The sequence below is a fragment of the Ptychodera flava genome, chromosome 12 (assembly GCF_041260155.1).
Source record: "Ptychodera flava strain L36383 chromosome 12, AS_Pfla_20210202, whole genome shotgun sequence".
NCBI lineage: Eukaryota > Metazoa > Hemichordata > Enteropneusta > Ptychoderidae > Ptychodera > Ptychodera flava.
Window position 1 is genome coordinate 27946946 of NC_091939.1, and position 22946 is coordinate 27969891.

Here is a 22946-nt window from a genome sequence, read left to right on the forward strand (position 1 = left end):
GAAATATGAGAAATGTATAGTTCAGATGTGATGTGCTTATCACCGAGGAGCAAATGAAGCAAATATTATGAAAAATGAAGCTCTGTAAAAATGCATTAATTCAGAATTTAGGATTCTTAATATCTATAAGTGAGGTGTTTAAGTTCAATTGAAAAATGGAATAATAAAAGATATTTTCTACGGGTAGTGTAAAAAGCCCATAATACAGTTCATTTTATTTTTCTAGGAGTCACTGTGAAACCAGAAACCCACCATATTGGCATCCAGTGCAACTTGATTGATGCCAGACTGTTTGTGAATGAAGTTGGTTTGTCACAGTATCCAGATGATGATGATGGTGAAGATGATGATGATGATGATGATGATGATGATGAAGATCAAGATGAAGATGTAGATGATGATGATGATGGTGATGGTGATGATGATTTTGTCTCCTACCAAAGTGACCTTTCTAATCAATACTTACCTCAAAACATGTGAGTACTTATCAAGCAATTTAATATGTAGCAATACTTTGATTTCCATATTCTCGTTGTATCATAAATGGAATGAAATATTTCTCTAGGAGAAATAAAATACATTGTTGAATGGACCAGAGCTTTTGCTTGGCCCTTGTTGGTTAGGGAAAGGACTTCTCTGAAATATGTCAGTCATTTGACATATATTATGATATCGCAAAGTTGTTAAAATTACTACATTATTTGATCTGACTCATTTTTACATCATTCTAATTGCAGACAATCATCAGCACAAGATGATCCACTTAACAATGCCAATGCTAATCAACCGCACAGAGAAGAAAAATTTCTAGTTTTTCGAACAGAGTTATTAGCACTGTTTGACCACTGCCCTCAGTGTAATGGACCAACTCATGGTGATATTTCTAAGAGGGTTGGTAGTCTGATCCATGTCACCCAAAAGTGTGGTAGGTGCGGACACATCCGTACTTGGATTAGCCAGCCGTATTTGGGAAAGATGCCTGCTGGTAATCTGCTCATATCCGCAGCAATTTTATTTTCCGGATCCATGGTTACACAAAGCCTGAGATTATTTGACTTCATGAATATGCTCTGTATCAGACGAACTTCCTTTTATCGACACCAGAAAAATTATCTCCAGCCAACAATAATGAAAGTATGGAGGGACGAGCAGACAACCATGATCAATCAGCTTGCTGACATGGAGGGAGGACTCATCCTAGCAGGCGATGGACGGTGTGATAGTCCTGGTCACTGTGCAAAATATGGATCTTTCAGCGTCGTTGAGCAGAGGTTGAACAAAGTACTGGATATACAGCTTGTACAGGTGACATTGCAGAGTTATTTTCCAAATTCACAGTACACACATTGCAGACCATTCTCTTTACAGGTACACCTGATCAGTGTTTTTTCATATTGCCCACATTAGCCTGTACTCTTTCAGTGAACACAATAGTCGTGTCATATTGTATATTAACCATGTAGTTTTGCTGTTTCAGAGTAATGAGGTTCCCAACAGTTCCTGGTGTGAGCATGAAGGTCTAAGACGGACAATAGCATTTTTTGAAGACTGGGGCCTGGATGTATCAACTATTATCAGTGACAGACATCGCCAAAATGCCAAATGGATTAGGGAACAAATGCCCAACACAGATCATTATTTTGATGTGTGGCATGTTGCTAAAGGTCAGAGCAAGCTTTGGCTTCATTAAATTGTATGCTTGTGAGGCATGTGAAAGGTCAAACATATCCAATGTACATGTATGAGACTACATAAAGTACACATGTAACATATTTAGTACAGTCACTGCAGAAAAATAAATTGTGATATTGTAGCAATATCAAGCAATGTTATTAGGTTTATGACAAAAAGTCAAGTTTATATGCATATTATGATCTACAGGTTAGATGGAAACAAACTTTCTGTTCCACTCATTGGAATGTTGTGCAATGTTTTCTAACATTTACAGGAATCAGTCGAAAATTGAATCCCTTGGGAGCCAAAAAGACTGCTCAGATTTAAAAGCATGGAAACAGTCTATCATCAATCATCTTTACTGGTCAGCTGCTTCAACTCCGGACAATAGGGGAGAAGTGATAGTGGCCAAGTGGTGTTCTGTCATAGGTCATATACAGAATACTCATACCAATCATCCAGACCCTCTGTTCACTGACTGTGCCCATGGACCACTTGAGGAGAGGAGAGAAACAGGTTATGGATTCAACCAAGTTAGTATTTGCATTAAAAGAATAGTGGAAATTTACATTTGTAATTTGCCATTTGATAACACCAAAAATTCATGTGCTTGAGTTTAGTCACTGTATAGTCTGATCACTAAGAAAGTATTAAACTGCATGCTAACATTCTCTGTTGCCTTAGCTGCTGTTCATTTTCAATTCAGTTCTGAATTCAGCCATGTACAGCCAGGCTGCTATTCAAATAATGTTGCTGCATTTGCTTTATTCAGGTATAGTTGGCTCATGACCAGCTGTATTAATGACATATAATAGTTTTTATTATCAAAGGTGCCAGCTGACTCTTGATACTAGCAGGGTTTTTTGTAATTGAGCAAATAAATTTAAACATGTAACGACTTTAATTTCCAGATAGTAGAGCTGCAGTTAAGTTGGAGAATCTCCTAACATCAAAGGCTTTGCTTAAAGACATTGGGAAGCTATCGGCTCACTACCAAACATCCAGTCTTGAAGCTTTTCACAGCCTTCTGCTGCATTTTGCACCAAAACACACTGCCTTCTCAAACTTGGGAATGCAAAGCAGGTCAGTAGTTTCTCAGAAAAGATTAGCTACATAGAAAGTTTTGAGTATAAGTTTACACACTACAATGAACATACCACCATCCAGTGTCTCACAGTGTGATTCAAGGCGGAAACTGTGTAATTATCACTAATTCAGTAGATACGGTACCTTAATTAGCAATAATATGTCATTACATGCCTTACAGGCAGCTATTCAGTTACACCATTGTAGTAGATTCACTTTAACAAGAAATATGTATTCTCTTTAACTTGCAGGCTGATACTGGCAGGGCTTCACTACAATGAAATAGTGCCAGACCTCAAGCAGTCAATAGTGAAGGCCAGATGAGGTATTCCATTGTCTTCCCAAAGTACAAAAAAGGAGATTACACTGTACGTCCGATAAAGATAAAACCAAGCTATTGTAAGTCAAATTTTCTCACTCATTAAATTGAAAATGATTCAAGTCAAGACAAATGTGCCACTCTTCAAAAAGAAAGTATTCCAATCAAAAATGATATAATTTCTTGCCACTAGTGCTGTAACTCAAACCATATGTGAAATCTTTGTATTGGCCTTGATAATGCAAAAAATATGTTTTTTTTCGTACATCTATAATCACAAGTATTCCATGAAATATTCCAGAAAGTCACGGTGTTGCAGCATATTAATATTGTAATTGTGCTGCATATTCCGTTTACAGTATACGTCCAGAAACTCATGGAAACACTGTTTAACGACTATCTACAACATCGAAGACTGATGAAACAGATGAGTGAGCAGCTCAGTGAAAACCTTCCAGGTCCCATGTCATCTAGGATGGAACATCCAGACAAGGATGAAGCGATAGATTCCTTTGTCAGCCGCTTCAATGCAGTGGTCTGAGGAGAAGCTTTGTTAGAATGAAGGGAGGAACATCATGAGTTATTATACAGAGAAAGTTTAAAATTCTAAAAAATTGACAGACAAGTTTTATTGATATATGTGTATCCATGAAGCATAACTCCGCATGCCACTTTGTATAGTGCAAAAGTTTTCATGTAGTTTGCTTTTTCAAAATAATTTTTTTATACTGTTGCTAAAAGTTTAATATACACAGACGAATGAGTAAATATGATTTTGTTACAAAATATCTAGAATCCAGCTATTTTCAGAATTGTGGTTCAGTATTTAACTGGTAACTGTTCTTTTTATACCTACATGATTTTGTGAGTACAGAGAAATTAAAAACAATTGTCACAATGGGACTTACTTAGGAATGTACAACATGACCCATACTTAGGAATGTGCAACATGACCCATAATGCAACATTAATTTGTGTGGCATTGTTGCGAGACTGATTGGGACAAAAATAAAGGAGCTGACAAATTACAACACAGAGATTTGTGAGTTTCAAATCACTTTATATTCTCAAATGTAGAATTAAATAAATTACAGTATACATGAAATCAATCAATCTGATACTTCCTGGAGTGGACTGACAAATTGAAATATCTTATATGTTCCATCAGATGATGGAAAATGTTCTCGTATCTTTGATATAACGCATGACGGAAGTGGAACACGTACATGTCTACCCAGCCATCCCCAACTCCATCTGACAAACTGCCGATAGGCTATGTATCTGTCTCTCCTGAGAAAGTAAAGGAAAATATTAAGTTTAAGTCATTTGTTGAAATTCTGTAGATTATAAAATGTGTTTTTTAATGACAAAAACATGGCTGATGAAGTAAACATGCAAAGAAATCAGAATAACCTGAAAGAGAAAGTACATGTATTGTAAAAATTATGGTAGTATACAATGCACACTCACTCATTTTGTTGAAACTGCCTCATTTTCCCATACTCCTGTCTGTACTGATAGTACGCCGTCTCCAGCACCCATCTATCCAGACAAACCGATGCAAAACCAGGATGGAGTGTTATGCAGGAACATTGTTGTTCTGACTCAATCACATAATGCTCAACCTTCTCCCATACCCTGTCCTCTTCCTGACAACAGTGACTGGTCTCCACCTGTGTCATCACACTGCAACATGAACACCTGCACCTGCAATATAAAAAACTAATTTCAACGACTTTGAGCAATATGAGCAATGATTGTATTGTCTCTACCACAAGTTCAACAAGCAACCTGTTTAGACATGGATGATTTCATAGGTAAGAAGGTGATATACCCAGATCATTGACAATGACAGTTGTGACCATAATGTAGTTTTGACACTGTAAACACATGACAGCAGATCTCAAAAGGGATCAACAAAAAACACCTTATGATATAAAAGGTCATTTCAAGAGAGCATTTGCTCAATGGCACAAGGAAACGCAGGCAGTTACAGAGTTTTTGACTTCCTACCATTGAACTAAAGTGTCGGGTCAACCCCATGATTGTCATGCAGCTAATCACTCTGACCTTGACATTTACACAGAGCTCAAGCGATATTCGGAGACGAATGGCGTTGGCAGTGAATGCTCTGATGGGGCGTTGAAAACGAATTCTCAGACAGTGATTGCCAGAAAAAAAATCAGTCTGTATCTCTAGTGCTCCACTCTTGTATTTGACAGGCACGGCCAGGATGCCCTGTTGCATGTTGTTGGATATCACAATCCCGGTATGGTATGGCTAACGTATTGTATGTATTATCAGGCCCACGGAGAAGTGAAGAGAAACTACAAACTTTAGTACTTCTTGCTTAATTTTACTGTTATTATGCGGTTAATAAACTGTTCACAAAGACGCACAGTATCTTGTCAAAAACTTGAGAAACTTTTAGTTACTTACCAATCAGTGCTACCTACTCGCCCTGCATGGTCAACATTCACGCTCAAGTCCTGCTCCTGTTCTCGTTCCTGTTTAGGTGCGGATGGTTCAAACTATAGGGTTGTAAACCCTCGACATCACCTATAAAATGCTGTCCGCCGTCTTCTTCATCGACATGGGCATTCTCAGTCACACTGACTTCGCTCAAGCAGTCATCACTATCATCATAGTCATACGGAGCATTGTCGCTCGAACAAGTGGCCATCATAGATTCAATTAGTGACGTCACAGCTACTTGCGCCTGAAAACGAGGCGAGCTCGGCAATTTCCGGAAAATGTGGCGATGATCGTACAGCAAACGTTAAACTTTAGCGCGTTTTCGTCAAAATAACACGATATAACAGTCACGATACCGCTCAAAATTGATTGATCCTGTGTAAAAATATTTGTTTTCTCAATGACAGTTTCGATTACAACCAGAGCTAACGTATAGACCTGAAATTAAACGAAAAAAGCCTCAAAACATGGCGGGACTTGCACTTTAAGAATCTGAATCACTGGACCTACATCAATGCCAGTCTATGGTCCAGGATTTATATTTTTCTATATTGTCACTACCTGGATGGCTGGCAATATTCACAAAAGTGTAGCAATCGAACCGCAAACATTTAATATACCCAAAAACTCGCATTAAATCACGTGATTGTTATTTTAAAGAGATGTGAAACTCTCAGAAGATTCAGAATGGATACGTTCAGATGCGGAGTACACTCGTTCAAAGCACAAGCTTTCTGCTGTGTGGCCAGGCCTTGGACATGGGAATTTCAGCTGGAAAGTCATCTCTGATCAAACTTTGGACCGTTACGCATATCAGAAGCCGGAGCAACACATCGATTATGATTCTTATGAATGCTCTTCGCCAGATGTGGAGGCCTGTGGTGAAACAAATGTGAGTGAACTCCGTACCAATATTTGTCGGAAATTTATTAATAAGAAACAAATTGTCATCAAACAGTGATGGCCTGTTTTTTCCTATTCATAACAGTCACAGTATGTTAATGTCGATGGCCTTCAACTAGAACATGGCTGGCGTTACTACATCTGCATGCATGCTAATGAAACAGTGACTTACCGTGGAAACATCAAAGTTATTCAACAAGAGGAATCAGCCTGTTCGGATGGAATCGTTGTTGACCATACGCCACCTACTGTTGGTACAGTGAGAATTGGCAGAAAGGGTCAGCAATATCAGGTAGTTTTACATGTAAAGTTTTCTATGGTCAAAAAAGTAAAAGTCAGAAAGTTGTGTAAATAATGCCTGGTGGCACTCTACATGTAATATGTATTTTTAAGTTTCATTATGACATGCAATTAAATTAGAATTCAATAAAATTGTGAATTTAAAGTGCAACTTGATTTTACTTTTTTTTGCAATGTGATGTCATCTTTTCCAACTGAGCATTTTTGCTTTGCATCTGTAGACATCTAGTTCCTCACTCATCGTTCACTGGGAAGGATTCTACGATGTTGAGGAACACGGAAGGGCATCTCACGGCACAGGAATTAAGAAATACGAAATCGCAATAGGTACGATATATCCTTGATGTATTTGAATGAAAACTTCGCTAATAAAATAGCGGTATTATTAAAATTGCTCTGATATTTCTTTTTTTGCAGTAACCTGTCTCTACATATTGCATAAAATACCAGTTGTTGATTCTTACATTGATGGCGGAACGTTTGTAATTACCTGGTATAATTTTCTATGTTAGGTTCATTTCCCGGTGGTGTGGACGTGCAAGATTACCAATCCGTTGGAATACTGAACTGGATTGTTGTTACTGGTCTTAATCTTCAAGGAGGCCTCACATACTATGCCACTGTCAGAGGTTTGTGTATTACAAATAATACATATGAATGAAAACATTTACATTATTGACAACAGAAGAAGATCAGAGAAGCACATATGTTCCGACCTCGGGCTTTATGCTCCTAAAATGAAGACGTATGGCATGTAGTTGGTAAAAAATGAACATTTTCTTCTCTTTTATCTATAAGTCACACTTTAAAGTGGTGCATTATGCAAAAATTACCCATTTTTTGGCTATTGTGGCCTCTGATTTCATCAAATTAAATGTGCATATCTGCCATAAGCAAGCACATATTGACATCTGGGAGATGATGTGTTCTGGTCAGCATATTGAGATATTAATCAATGACTATCCGATGGCAAATGATTGCGATTTAAGATTCAGACATGAAATGCATTTTTATTAACAAGAAGCAAACTCAAATAATTGACGTGTATAACTTCTCTGCAGCTACGGACTACGTTGGATTGACATCTCAAGCTGTTTCTAAAGGAGTTATGGTTGACGTCACTCCACCAGTGACGTCGGACAGATCAATAGACCTGGGCGGCCACTTCCTTACGTCTACGTCATCCATAGCGGCAACATGGATTGGTTTGTTTAAGGATGACGAAAGCGGTATGTGCTGTAACGATATTAAAACTTTCAACAACCTTTGTTGGAATAAGGAAAAAATCGGCGATCAAGACAGTTCTCATGAATTTACACTTGTTTTAATGAAACGAAAGAGTATAAAGCGACAGAGATTAGGAGGGAGGAAAGAATTGTTGTGTGCCTGAATTCTCGTTCACTAGTATATTGTACGATGGAAATCTGAAGATACTGATGAATGTTGAATATGTTATGTCTAAGCCTGAAGATTAATAAATAACAATAATAACCTAGCGAATTATTATGACTAAAAAGATACACGATATGATATGAATTACTATTATGAGACATTAATTTCAAATTTACATCAAGGTATTGCTGAGTACGAATGGTGTATTGGTTCAAAACCTTGGTATTCAGACATTTACCCATGTACAACTACTGGACAACAGCCAAGCGTCAAGTCAGTTGATGATGCCATTGATGGCCTTAAACTAATCGAAGGCCATAGTTACTATGTTATGGTCAAGGTGAGATGAAATTACATTATAGTATCTGTTATATAATTATTACTGTTTCTGATAAGTCGTCGAATGGAAAACTTGATTTCGACGACTGTCTTCAATTTTAGCAAAACAGTAGAACGATCCATTATTCGCGCCCAAGTACAAAAAGTATCTGTTCAGTAAATTATATTGAATCTTTGACTTTAACATTGCAATACACTCAATACGATGAGGTAATTTTTGACAAATGCAGCTAGAGAAATGCGGTCGTAATATGTCATGATGATAAATAGGTAAATGCAATGTTCTTATAAGGTAACACTTACAAAGGTAGTGCGACGTGGAGGATATTACAAATTTATGCGATTTTGCAGGCTTACAATGGAGCAAGGCTTTCGACCGCTGCTGTATCATGGGGTATGTTGGTCGATGCATCACCGCCTCGCGATGGATTCGTCTATGATGGAGATGATAAGAATGTCGATCAAGATTACCAGGTACGGCGTTTAATATTTCAACCTTATTGAAAACTTGCTCTATATATGTTTAGTGTGACAAATCGTCTTTGCTGTACAAACGTGAGTACCATCCAGTCTACATGAATACAATGATATGAAATTGCAAAGTTTATATTTTCCACAGAAGGCCTGCGACTGCAGATTTGTAATGAAGCTAGATATGACCAGGATATTTGCGCATGAAATGTTTAGTTTTCTACTGTAACAGTAGTATACTTGAAGCCTCAGTCCTGTCAATTTCTATACTAATTACTGACATCTGGAGGACACATTCCCTTCGATGTCGGCAAGCCAAATGTCTTTTCTCAAATTCGTCAATTTGTTTTACAACATTGCAACTTGTTTGACTTTTCGCCAGACTCACTTGGACTACCTTGCAGTACACTGGGGTGGTTTCTACGATCCACATTCTTCCATCACCGGATATTCATTGAAAATCGGAACTTGTTTGAATTGTGACGATGTCATGAAAGAAGAAGACGTTGGATATTCTTTCGGTAACAACAATAATGAAAAATCATAAATAATAATTGTAAGAAAGCTGACCATACCACTTCCTATCCCATAATTGGAAAATATATATATTCTGATTCAACTGTAATGCTTTGTGTGCATATCAAAAGTACGAAGGTCTTGGGATCTGTATCTTTAAATATTTGTCGCCATGTAGGTCTTATTTCTGAAAACTTTTATAGTTGTACCATTGTCGTGAAAACAAAGCCCTTTTCATTATACGTTTAGAAATGAGAATCTCAAACCTCAACTTGGAACCTGGTTTGAGGTACTATGCAACCGTCACTGCATGTAACGCTGCTGGACTGTGTACGACTGTAATGTCTGATGGTATCATACCAGATAACTCGCCACCCATTGCTGGCAAAGTATACGACGGAGTGAGTCACGGAGACCAGGAATTCCAGTTTTCAAGGTAAATGAAGCAAAAATTTGGCTCTCACGTGTTGAAATCGCCTTTCGAAGGTATTATTTTACGGTAGTTTTTCTTTTAAAGTTTTAACACTTGTAGTTTCAAACTTCATGTATCTGCGAACACCTTGTCTACTTTTGAGTATATTGTCATTGCTTATTATTGTGTCTGCAGTGTTGGTCTCTGGTAATCATTTTTCCTGTGTGCCAATGTACAAGTCTTTGTGTTGCTTTGATAAGAAAAATTCAGCAAGATAAAATGGATGCAGCGACGTACTAAGTTCTCGATTTAAGCGACGTAAGTTCTCAATTTGTAAAAAAAATAATAATGAATGTGAATACATCTTGCTATATAAAGTTTATTTGTAAGTTTATACAATCAACTTTGCTTGATTTCTAGGACTTCGTTGTCGGCTCACTGGTATAATTTTCATGATCCTCATTCTCAACTCTCACATTACGAGCTTCGTGCAGGAATGACACCCGGCGGTAACGATATTTTACCGAGAACTAGATTACACCTGACAGAGAAGGCATTTACATCAAGTTACCAAACCAACTACAAATTGCCACCCCGATTTATGTTACCGTTACAGCATTCAATAAAGCAGGTATATTCATTTTCCGGTATCCATACAATTTAAATGATTGTTTTCGAAAGGGTAATAACTTTGATTGTGACAGTGTATATAGCCGTCTACAATGCTCTCTACCGTCCATGCTTGGATGTAAAACTGTGTATCCATAGCTTATGAGGCATGTCGTAGCCAGGTCCTCCGAACATGAAGCAAATTGACGTAGAAATGCCGGTCCCAGTCTGATTCGCATACCACTGATAACTAAACATTCATTAGCAATAAAATGTTTCGTTTGTTCCCAGGCCTTTTTACTGAGGAGTCGTCTAATGGGGTTATCGTCGACGTCACTCCGCCTACGCTGATTAAGAAGCCTAGATTTGACAGCACCATGGGATCAGTATTCAATGGAACTCAGGTACAACATGCATCGTGACCATACACGTGACTATTCATGAATTACTGTCAATTTATGAGCATATACACTGAAACACGATTGCAGTTTCGTTATTTTTATGGTAAAATTTCTTCTCTGAAAAAACACGAAGCTGGCAGTCAATTAGTCAATAATTTTAACATAAAACGTGAGTCATGGTCTCGGCAAAAGCTACATATAACCTTTTCCGTATTTATTCAGGTATGGGTTTCACTACTCACGGTATCATGGGAGTTTTATGATCCTGACAGTCCAATTGAAACTCAGCTGCTATCTGTCTCCACTCATCGCCTGTCTGATATGACCGTTCCGTCTGTGGAGGTAATTCTTAAACCCAACGTTTATAATATCCCAAACATGTATTCTGTAAACAGGGTCACATTTGTGCTGCAGAAACAGGTACAGCTTTCATAAATCGGAAAAATACAACCCATGTAAACTTTTATTGGTTGCTGTGTGTCTGTATGTTTTGATTGGGCATTTGTGACTTCGTAATTTCCTATTTCACACCCGTGTAACTCTGATTATTTACAGGTACAAGGCAATCTTCATCAGTACACATTCACCAACCTATCACTGCAAGATGGTAACACCTACTATGTCCACGTGATAGCATGCAATGCAGCTAAACTGTGTTCATCCAGCGACACGGACGATATCTTGGTAAGAATAACCTCTATTTATTTTGATGGCTGTCTTTCATCATGTAAACATACCCCTACATTTCCAATAGAAATGGAAGGTTAATGTACATAGTAAAGAGCACTGCCTTTTCTGCTTGTTTTCTACTCTGTGTCATTTTAGAGATAATAATAAATCCAAAACACTGTTTGCCAATCATCCTTCAAAAGCTGCCTGCTGTTTTTCAGGTGGATTCGAGTCCTCCGACTGTTGGCACTTTCGCTGTGGAGACCGACCACTCGGCGGATTTGACGCGTCACAGGGAAGGCTGGATGACGTATCATCAAGGCCAGGGGCAAAACTCAGCAAATGTTAAACTAGCTTGGTTAGGATTTGCAGATATTCACACAGGAATAAGACATTACCATGTTGGTATAGGCAGTAGATATGCTTCATGGGATATGACTGGGGTAAGTAAGGCATCAACATATGTGTTTATATGACATAGAATCTTGTGCCTCGAAGTTGCTGTATTCAATCCACTTCTATTTTCTTATTTACTCTTTACTATTTGATGCTGACATGTCCATAGAGTTAACATAGTCATTTTTTCTGCCTTTTATCTGTTTGTCAAAGATTTATCTTTTCACGGGAAGTCTCTGACATCTTTGTAAGCCTCAATATTTGTACTCTGTCTACCAAAGGTACTCAGTTTGGTAGAATATAAGATAAAAATCAGAAAACGACGCATTCTGGCATCACAATAATGTATATAAGTCGCAGTTTATGGACGAGCGAGCTTAGAGTAGTCCCATGCGTGATTTAGACCAATCGAGTCGAATTAATAGAAAACTTTCTTTGAAAACAGCAAAGGCAACTAGAGTGTTCATCGAAAGTGTTTTATGCTTGGATCGGGGATGCATAGGCACAAGACTTTCTAATCAATTTATTCCCACGCAGAATATAACAGTACAAGTTCCTCATTCCAACGGGACTTCTCATTTCGATGAAGGTAGTATACAAACGGCGATTATCGATATCAACAGAGACCTTGTTCCTGGCGAATACATTTATTGTACACTGTGGGCTGTCAATGAGGTACAGTAAATATTTGGAGACTATTTTTTCAAAAAATGGTTGTTTTCTCATAATAGCATGCATAATTCTCGACCACAGGTGAGTTATAGTTTGACGGTTTCACGTTCGTTGCTGTCATGTAGTATTTTGTTTACCGATTAATATTAATATACGCACATCGATAAGAAATCATAAAGTTATAAACTAGTTTGCTTCCCTGACAATAACGAAATATGTCTTGTAATGCCAATTGCATCATAGTTGATGCTTGTTCCATAGAATTGGAACGTTTATTGGAACAAAGTTGTCAATTCATGTGTTTAAACATATCTTTAATACCCACTATATTTATTACCACTATATTTATTATAATGTTACTCAGGTTGGGCTACGGAGCTATGAAGCCCATGAAACATTTGTGGTGACAAAATCTAATGACCACAGCGGGATTCTGTCATTATTGAGGCGATGTGATATACAGACATGTCAAGGTGACTGCACATGCGCAGCACAAAATAAACCGTGTGACCATACGCCTACTCGATGCTTTGACGTCACAGGTGGGACTAATGTTTTCTCTATCGATAATCACTTATTTACTACAGTTATAAAACATAGGGTCGTATAGGGATCAGTCGACATATGTACACACGTACGTACGTACGCATGTACGTTTGTGTCTCTGTCTTGTCTGTCTGTCTCTGTCTGTTTGATTGTCTATCTGTCTCAATGTATGTATGTATGTATGTATGTATGTATGTATGTATGTATGTATGTATGTATGTATGTATGTATGTATGTATGTATGTATGTATGTATGTATGTATGTATGTATGTATGTATGTATGTATGTATGATATTGCAAAAACTTAAAATTGCTAGAGATACGTTATATGCATGTGTGCAGAAGTGTTATGGGTTGCTGATCAATTTTTTTTTAAATTAATATATAAGCAAAAAAATATGCAAATAATCATAGAAGAACAAGAATGGTTAAAACTTTAAGTATTTGCTTGATTGCTGATATATTTGGTATATTTCTAGGGATACCGAACTTATATTCGCTAAAGTTACCATGAAATTTGAATATTAATTGTTTGCTCATCAAATCTTCTTTGTCGCTGCACTTCAAAGATCTTTGAATCTTAATCTTTAGATTCCTGTGATTTACTTCATTCATTATGTTCAAACAACAATTGAATTTTAATATTGTATTTTGTAACTCATTTCTTATTTTTTGTTGAACATTCTATTGACAGAAAATGATCAGTATGAGCAGATCAAGGTTTTCGACGTAACTGACTACAGAGATACAGAGTTAATTGGTGATGCTTTTCAAGATGTCAATTTCACGGCTTCAATTTGTGCTCTATCGGCCAGATGGAGAGTAATGACTAATGGTAAGAAGTGATGATGATGATGATGATGATGATGATGATGATGATTACCGACGAACAGAGTACATGACTTCGCTGTAACTTAGTATGGGCTGACTGAACAATAATATGCACATGCCTTAAACTTTTTGCGATACAATCTAATATTGCTGTATCTCGGCACTCACTTCGTTGTAGAACATTTTCATTCTAGGACCATTACACAGAGATCCCTAATCCAACAGAATTCGTCCATTCTTGTCACAAGAAAAACGTATGAATACTTCCTGTGTGAAGATGGGTGAAAAAGTCCATTTTTTTAGCCCAAAGTCTAATTTTACTATGCAAGTTTTTTTTTCCCAATGCGATGATGAACTTTAATTTATAACTCAAACAGACATATTTTTAGAATCGCCACACAGCGGATATTGAGTTTAGTGTTTGGCGATAGAATGTCTGCAATAAGCTCCACATATGTTCGCATATTAACAATCATGCGGTTAATTTGGTGATAAGTGCTGATGATGAATCAACAGTGGAGACTTTGTCATCATTGTTGACAAAGAGTTGCAATTCAATTTCGTTGATCACTAATAAGACTATCCAAATGACACAATTCAGACAGGCAAATAAACGAAAAAGGACGAAAATATTCGTGTGATTATGGTATACTTTATGCATGTTACAAACTCCTATATACAGCATTCACCCCATTTTCCGTAAAAAACAAGTCAACAATCATAATTTACAACAATGGGCTTTGGCAAATTCGTGGTTGCGTAACGGTTAATGTGCCAATGGCAAAAAAAGATGATTGTAGATGAAGTTAGGTAATATCACATTGCATAGCTTAATGATATTAACAGTATATTCACACCTTGTAGGTATACCAATTCAACGTTATGAGTGGAGTGTTGGAAGCAAAGGCACGGCGCCCGGAACAGGATTGTTAGATCCAACGCTTGACAGAATATGGCACGACGCCGGTCGTGACACCCTTGCTGTATTTACCACTAAAGGAAGTAAGTCGGCTGGCCAATATTTTTTCCACTAATGCTTAATTTTCTTTCGCTCCTTAAATGAATATTTATGCAACAGACAAACTGAGACATATGTCAACGCGCATATTTGCATTTCAGTATCTCTGAATACGAAATTGGAGTATGTATTTTACGTCAAAACATGGTATGACGATATGAGGTACGCCATATTTACATCTGACGGAATAAAATCGGACACCAGTCCGCCAGCGACATCAACGTCTCGTAAGGTACGAGTTGGATATTTCTTTAGAACAGTACTTTGCAAATTGTTGAATTCGTTGATCTTATTTGATCTTTTACCCTATCTATATTTACTTTCTCTTCTTACTCGCGTGTTCTGACCATCGATAGGTTAAAGATGTACTCGACCTCGACAAACTGGTTGATGTCGACTTTTCGACGTCACAAACATATATCGGAATATCATGGAGAAACGTCTTCTCAGACAGGGATTCTGATATCAGAGAATTCTCAGTGTCAATCAGAACACATGTTGGAGGTAGGTGCCGTTGGATGACTATAGTAACATGGTTAGTTTTGCTTACATCTGAATGTAACACAGACATTGCGTGAAGACGTTCTTTGTTCACATTTATTAAACGCATTTTATGTTAAATCTCTCCATCATTCTGTATTCCAGGTGAAGATGTCATATCTTACAGTACAAATACGCAGCAACCAGATGAATACAAAGTGATGTTGACCGAGTTAAATCTTCAGCCAGGATTCAAGTACTACTCCAACGTCAAGGCTGTAAATAATGCTGGACTTACATCGATTTCATCATCTGATGGATTCATGGTGAGAATATCATAGCTTTATTAATGAGGGTATTTTCTAACTTGTTGACATGGTTTCGTCAATTAAGACCACAAACATGTATCTACATCATGATTTTGAGAGCAGTTATGTGCAGGCGTAATTGCATTGAAGTTATTCCGTTGATAATGAGAAAACCTGTTACTTTTCCAGATTGATATAGCACCACCAGAGGTCGGCGTGGTGCATGACGGTCTCGGAATTCACGATTCAGGGTATCAAAACTCCAGCAATATTTTAGCTGCGTCGTGGCATGGTTTCTCCGACTTGCAGTCATCAATTCATCATTACATATGGTGCGTTGGTACCACCCCTGGGGCAGAAGACATTCTTGCTTGCATTGACGTTGGTCTTTATCTGTCAATGGCGATATCGATGGAGGAAAGCCTTGTTGCAGGTGATGAATGTCTATATACCGTTTTCAAAGGTGCTGACCGCAGTTTGATGATAGCGCTGTGATTGAAAAAAGGGAAAAGTGCGGTTGCAGCCACTTGCCCTCTGTGTGCTTTTTTGAAATATTTACCAATTCGATTAGTGTTTAATAGCAATATTTAAAAGGCCAAAATGAAAGTCAATATTTAATATATCGACCGTGTACTTACGTAGGTTCTTCAAAACGCTGTGATAGAACATAAATAAATGTCCAATATCATAATGATACCTCCTCAGTATGGGGAGTAATTTTTATTTTCCGAATCTTTTCTGTGTTAACTTTTGATTTAAAATTAACGTTGAGAAATATTTCTGAACTGCAGGTCAAAGTTACTTCTCGAAGGTCACGGCTGTCGATGCTGCCGGCCTTCAGTCCAAACCGGCCTTTTCAAATGGTATCACCGTGGACACGACAACCCCCGAGGCAGTGGAAAACATCGTCAACGGCACGAACTTGATCGTTAATCCTTCATTTGAAGAATTTGAAACACACGATGGTCAAACTGTCAACCAGACAGATTGCAATGATCCAGAAATACTATCTGTCTTCCGACAGTGTGGCAGGTGCAAGGAACGGGACATGTTTTCACTGGTTCTGATGCGAATGCCAACTCTGGTAATGCCTTTATGAACATCTATGGCAGCGTATCACAGACGGTCATAACCACAGTTGGCGGAAAGTACAAAATTTCATTCTACGCAAGTCATTTGCCCGGGTTGACCACTTCACTTCTGTCACAAGAGGGATATATTCGCCTTCCGGGTATACAACGAGTCTTTAAATTGTTCCAAAGAAGTGCCAGGACTCAGAGTCAGTTGGACTGGTATGAGCATGTCTATTACTTCACAGCTACGGCAGCGTTATCAGACATTACTATTGGCTCCTTTGGAGATAAAAGTGGTAAGCGATATCATTTCTCGTTTTGAATATCACCAATTTGGAACCGGTGCAAATCAATCAAATCAGTTACACTAAAACTGAGACGATGCATTTGCATCATTTAATTTGCAAAATGTCAGATTTATGTATCGATCCTGTTTCCATTACTTCTTCTAATATTAGATATTCACGTACACTTAGTTATGACCTTTTCTTCTGTTTGTATTACTGTTTTGCCAGCATTGATCTTTTTAGGCAAATGACTATATCACATTTTAGGGATGCAAGATTGGCTGATTTTAGTCATTCCTTATTGCCTAAATTGCTTTAAGTGTACGTTGTTGTGTAATGGCGCTCCGATATTATAACGATTATTATATTTGCGAATTTATAATTCAAATTAAAGCATTCAGTCACTGTCATAATTCACATTCACCGTATAAACACTTTTGTTATTACGCCAACGAAACCGACATTGCCAGTAGTAGTTATTAAATATGTACAATCTGCATATAAAAATTTAAAACGTTATTTACAAGTGCACTGTATGTCGACCGGCCATGCTAAAATCATTTTTTTATTTCCTCTCAGGTATTTCACTAGATGACGTACGTCTTTATCCCTTGCACTCCAACTCTAAACAAGAGAGTAGCGAATCACTTGATCCCATCCATGTGCATATTCGTACAGATGGCAAGGAATTTTCTCTGCATGCAAGCTGGACTATCACTGACCGAGAAAGTCCGATAGTAGACTACATGATCGCAATTGGTACTGTTAAAGGTAATAGACCAGAACTGTGTACTACACATACATGTGTGATCGCTCGTCCAGTTCGTTTAACTTCAATGCGATCATTGAAAAATAAGCTCTTCAGACTGTAAAGAGTACAACAACGATAACACGAAAAAACATTGAAAAAGTATAACCTTGTAATTGGGGCCGATAATTACGACTATCCTACGAAATCATTTTTCCGATTTGAAATTTTTAAAACATTTTCTTGCTCATAAAATGTGTACACCTTAAAAAAATAAGTGCAGGTAAATATTAATGTTTTGCTTTCACATATTACCTCCTATATTCATACCCATTTAATGTAGGAGGGACACAGTTACAAGAATTTCGATCTGTTGGTCGTTCGTCTCAAGTATCAGTGAATGACCTTTCACTGACACACGGTTTACCAGTTTACGTCACCGTTGTGGCAAAGAATGCCGCTGATCTGACTGCAGTGTTCTACTCTGAACCAATCATGGTTGACATCACACCTCCAGACATTTGTTGTGTCGGGGTGAGTAGGTTCAGCTTCGCGATAAGTTTAGTGGAAAGTCGTTGTTTCGATCTGTGACAACACATGACAGGAGAGAGAGAGATGCATGGAGATCATAAGTGTACAACTGGATCCCCCAGAATAAAAATAAACATACAGGGAAAAATAAAAAATAAATATTATAAACTTTGTGGAGCATTATGCTATTAATGGATAGAAATACCAAGTAGTGAACCATTACAGTCTCAAATATTGCACAATTGTGATGGTATATTTCAGGAGGTAAAGTCTAATATTTCGACCAGTTCACTTAATATTTCAGTAGAGTATGCTTTCCCATATCTGCATGTACATATCTCTATAGGATGGTCCTAATGAGGATGAAGATCTCACTCACCAGACATCGTCTGTGATCTCAGTTCATTGGAGGGTTAGTGACCCTGAGAGTGGAATCGAGTATTGTGAATGGGCCGTAGGTAAGATGACATTGACAAATATTCTTCCTTTTTTTAATGCTTAACGAATTAGCTTGACTATGTTTTTGTGGATTCTACTTTAGTATTCATCGCATACTGTTTGGTGATAAATATTTATCTTTTTCGACCGGTGAGCGACACTAGTATAAGCAGAAGACAGATGAAAATAAACCCGTCAAAATCATCATTATCAGTATCTACATTTTCATAGCGAGATTATGCGTGGGGTCCTATTTTCCCCAAAGGTCTTCAGAACCAACTCCATGAGCTTCAATTTCCTCTGCGCAAGAACTTTGCCAACAACTGAAACCTGCCTTTGCCGCCCTCACAAATGATCTCCAACCGCCGATTACACTACTTCTGACGTCAGAAGTAGCTGAATGTGGAAAATCGAAACCGTGTGCACACTAGTCACGAGGTTTACAATTTTCCACATTGAGCATATTTCATATCTTTCATGATTAACAGGAAGAGCGCCATCGTCTTCAACACTGTCTCCCTTCACAAGAACAGCAACCTTGTATTCTGCTACAGTAGATCTTGAAAATCTCCTACATCATGCGGAGACTGTGTACTGCACTGTGCGATGTAAAAACTTCGTAGGGTTGGTCAGTGAGATTGTGTCCAGTGGAGTCACCATCGTCAAGGAGGCACCTCACTCCCATGATGCAACGCTTCGTGTCGTCATTTCCTCCCCAACCGTGTACGATGCGCGAGAAAATCATCAAACAGAAGTTAATAGTATCAGTATTGCATGGGATGGATTTTCCGATTTGTCTGGTATATCCAACTTCGAGGTGAGATTTACAATGCTCCGAGTTTTTGAATAAATGAAAAGCCGTACAAATGTCTTATTTACAATGTGCTTTGTATATACAAAAAAAACATATTATAAACAATAAAATATGTAGCCTTGTTTTATTTCTTTTTTGTTATTAAATGTTTTCTCATTTGCATCTATTCCCCTTCAGTGTAATTTGGTGTCCGACAAAGGACAGACGCCAGAGAGATCGAGGATCGTCGGGAACAGAGGTGAAAACACTGTAGTGTTGAAGGGTCTTTCCTTGAAGTCCTATAAAACCTATCAAGTACAGTTACGGGCCGTTAACTATGGCGGGTTTAAGAGTGAACCCGTCATATCGAATGTCACAATAGAGACGTGTCCACCATATCTTACAGGTAAATTTATCGATAATGGAATACTGTAACATTGAAGTAGAAAAATAATACTAGCACATACATCAAAGCAATGGGAGCTTTGAAGTTTGATGGATTGATAATGGACTGTGTTGAGCGCTATTTGAAACGCAGATATTACCAATTATGTCACGTTCACAAAAACAGTGTTTTAGCGTCGGTTTCATAACTTGCAAACTATTTTCGTATAGACAGATTTCCGCTTACATAGCTATTGATAGCATTGTAGCTAACGCAGCTTATTGATTTTTTAGCTCACGTGTGTAAACACGTGGGCTATTGTCATAGCGATGTCTGTCTGTCTCTCCGTGTGTGTGTGTGTTAGTGTGTGTGTGTGTCTGTCTGTCTGTCTGTCTGTTTACACGATAACTCAAAAACGCCTGAACGGATTCAAGTCAGATTTGGTACACAGGTACCATATGCTACTTGCAAGAACTGATTAGATTTTGGTTAGTGTGGCTTGCATATTAATGAAGTTATGCAATATCGTTTTTTTTCCATACAATGGTTTCCCTATGGAGACGGTAATGACAGTGTAGACATATATCAAGAAATACTGCACAAAATTTCATGAAACTTTTCACAGATGACAATCTCAGAACATTATGATGATACTGTGAGTGTCATGTCAATTACCTTCTCATTTGCATATCTAATGAACTTTTGTTATTAGTGAGATAACTCTGAAATTCCTGCACCAAACTTGATGATACTTGCAACAAATATTGATCTGATATATATCTAATTATACTTAGAAGCATTAGACAGTGTCAAGTTAATAAATAGGTCATTTGCATATTTTATGAAGTTTTGTAATTAGTCATATAACTCCGATATAACTTCACCAAATGTGATGAAATCTGCTGCAGATACTGATCCGACTGATATCTAACTGTAGTGTAAAGCATTCAGTAGTGTGAAATTAATTAAGGGTTCATTTGCATATTTAATGAACTTTGTAATTAGGTTTATAACTCTGACAATAACGGCACTCAAGTCTTTGAAATTGGGTACAGATATTGTTTTGATAAATATCTAATTGTACTGCGAAGCATTTGGCAGTGTCAAGTTAACAAATAGGTCATTTGCATATTTTATGAAGTTTTGTAATTAGTGATATAACTCCAAAATATCTGCACCAAGTGTTATGAAATCTGCTGCAGATACTGATCCGACAGATATCTAATTGTGGTGTAGAGCATTTACTTGTGTGAATTAATTAAGGTTTATTTGCATATTTAATGAACTTTGTAATTAGTGATATTACTCCAAAATTACAGTGTTAAATTTGATGAAACTTGCTACAGATGTTGATCTGATAAATATCCAATTGTACTGAGAAGCATAGAACAGTGTCAAGTTAATAATTAGCAGTTATTTCGGAGTTATATGACTACTTATAAAACTTCATGAAATATGCAAATGAGCATCAAATGTGATGAAAACTGCTGCATATACTGATCTGACAGATATCTAACTGTGTTGTAAAGCATTTAGTAGTGTAAAGTTAATTAAGGGTTCATTTGCATATTTAATAAACTTTGTAATTAGGTATATAACTCTGAAATTACAGCACCAAATTTTGTGAAACGTGCTACAGATATTGATTTGATAAATATTTAATTGTGCTATGAATCATTGAACAGTGTCAAGTTAATATAGGGTTTATTTGCATATTTAACGAACTTTGTAATTAGTGACATTACTCTAAAATTACAGCATTAAATTAAATGAAACATGCTACAAATGTTGATCTGATGGATATCTAATTGTCCCATGAAGCATTGAGCAGTGTCAAGTTAATTAACAGCTCATTTGAATATTAAATAAAGTTTTGTAATTAGTGATTAAAATCTGAGAGTACTGTGCGATATTGAAAAAAACCTGCTTCATTAGTGATAACATATATCTTATTGTTCTGTGAAGCGTACTACTATTAATGAACCTGTTGTAAAACACGTGAGCATATTCAGTTCATATCTGGTTTATCATTCATCAGGTCATGACGTCACCACGTCTGGTTAGCGACAACACAGTACATTTAGACTGGACCGAACTGTTCATCAGCAACTCGTCTCTCACCTATGAGCTGTCAATCAGTTCGGTACCTGGAGGAAGTAATGTTCTTAAATGGTTTGAAACTCGCGCCTCGGATTATCTCTTGACTGGTGTGGATCCGTCGTTGAAATACTACCTTACAATAGTTGCTGCGAACGAGGCTGGCCTCTTTGAAAGCTACAACACAGAATTTTGGTATTCATAAAGTTCTTTGCAATCTTCATAGTGGCAGGAACTGCACAAGGTTTTGCAAGTTGCTTAACTCAAAGAACTAGATTTCCGATCAAATCCGATAAAACTTAACTGATTTGGTAATTTCTCATTGTTTTCGCGCTTACTTGTTTTAAAACTTGTGACAGAAATATATACCCGGCGAATATTTGCTTCTCAAACGGAACGTCTATTGCCATTAATAACGGTATATCGTGAGCGCTTGTTGATATGCAGGGCGTTAATGTATTTAAGCGAGCAAAGTGTTGTCAAAATGTTAATATACTTCTCAAATTTTGAATATTATTTTATTCAGACTTTGATATTCTTTCCGTTAAGATTTACCAGATCTCCAATAGCCTGGGACAATCCTTACAAACATTTTATCAAGTATAATTACGGTGATACCTATTAACATTTTATTAAAGCAATTGTATTATTTAATGCGTTTTTAGTGTAAGCAATGTATCATAACATCTAAGATTTCCCATTTACAAAACTCCAATATGGCCATCAGGCCACTTCTCCATTACTTGACCAATAAATGACTATACTGTTCAAACAAT

General features: G+C 37.3%; 3 protein-coding genes and 2 long non-coding RNA genes across 5 annotated transcripts in view; 4 read left to right on the forward strand and 1 right to left on the reverse strand.

Annotated features, from left to right (window-relative positions):
• LOC139145977 (uncharacterized) overlaps window positions 1–1690 on the forward strand; it is a 5354-nt gene extending 3664 nt beyond the window's left edge. The window contains exons 4-6 of the mRNA XM_070717425.1: window positions 227–476; window positions 738–1305; window positions 1478–1690. Coding sequence (XP_070573526.1) covers window positions 227–476; window positions 738–1305; window positions 1478–1690 — 1031 coding nt within the window. The remainder of the gene's footprint in view (window positions 1–226; window positions 477–737; window positions 1306–1477) is intronic.
• LOC139146237 (uncharacterized) overlaps window positions 1–11204 on the forward strand; it is an 18463-nt gene extending 7259 nt beyond the window's left edge. Inside the window, exons 8-19 of the mRNA XM_070717645.1 lie at window positions 6215–6446; window positions 6543–6749; window positions 6979–7084; window positions 7270–7386; window positions 7819–7986; window positions 8332–8489; window positions 8840–8962; window positions 9342–9480; window positions 9725–9911; window positions 10308–10518; window positions 10788–10900; window positions 11120–11204. Coding sequence (XP_070573746.1) covers window positions 6215–6446; window positions 6543–6749; window positions 6979–7084; window positions 7270–7386; window positions 7819–7986; window positions 8332–8489; window positions 8840–8962; window positions 9342–9480; window positions 9725–9911; window positions 10308–10518; window positions 10788–10847 — 1708 coding nt within the window. The 3' untranslated portion in view covers window positions 10848–10900; window positions 11120–11204. The remainder of the gene's footprint in view (window positions 1–6214; window positions 6447–6542; window positions 6750–6978; window positions 7085–7269; window positions 7387–7818; window positions 7987–8331; window positions 8490–8839; window positions 8963–9341; window positions 9481–9724; window positions 9912–10307; window positions 10519–10787; window positions 10901–11119) is intronic.
• Window positions 1968–3657, forward strand: LOC139146154 (uncharacterized). The gene is made up of 4 exons (XR_011555101.1): window positions 1968–2207; window positions 2586–2757; window positions 3012–3159; window positions 3439–3657. It is a non-coding gene; the product is annotated as an uncharacterized lncRNA (long non-coding RNA).
• Window positions 4151–5855, reverse strand: LOC139145543 (uncharacterized). Its single transcript, XR_011554945.1, has 3 exons — window positions 5519–5855; window positions 4550–4786; window positions 4151–4369 (listed from the first exon to the last, which is right to left on the reverse strand). It is a non-coding gene; the product is annotated as an uncharacterized lncRNA (long non-coding RNA).
• A 4477-nt stretch (window positions 11205–15681) lies between the features above and the next one.
• On the forward strand, window positions 15682–20123 carry LOC139146238 (uncharacterized). Its single transcript, XM_070717646.1, has 8 exons — window positions 15682–15836; window positions 16008–16251; window positions 16610–17187; window positions 17758–17949; window positions 18270–18460; window positions 18804–18915; window positions 19384–19712; window positions 19887–20123. Exons 3-8 carry the CDS (start codon window positions 16914–16916, stop codon window positions 20121–20123), a joined length of 1335 nt encoding a protein of 444 aa, XP_070573747.1. The 5' UTR covers window positions 15682–15836; window positions 16008–16251; window positions 16610–16913.
• Window positions 20124–22946: the final 2823 nt, after the last annotated feature.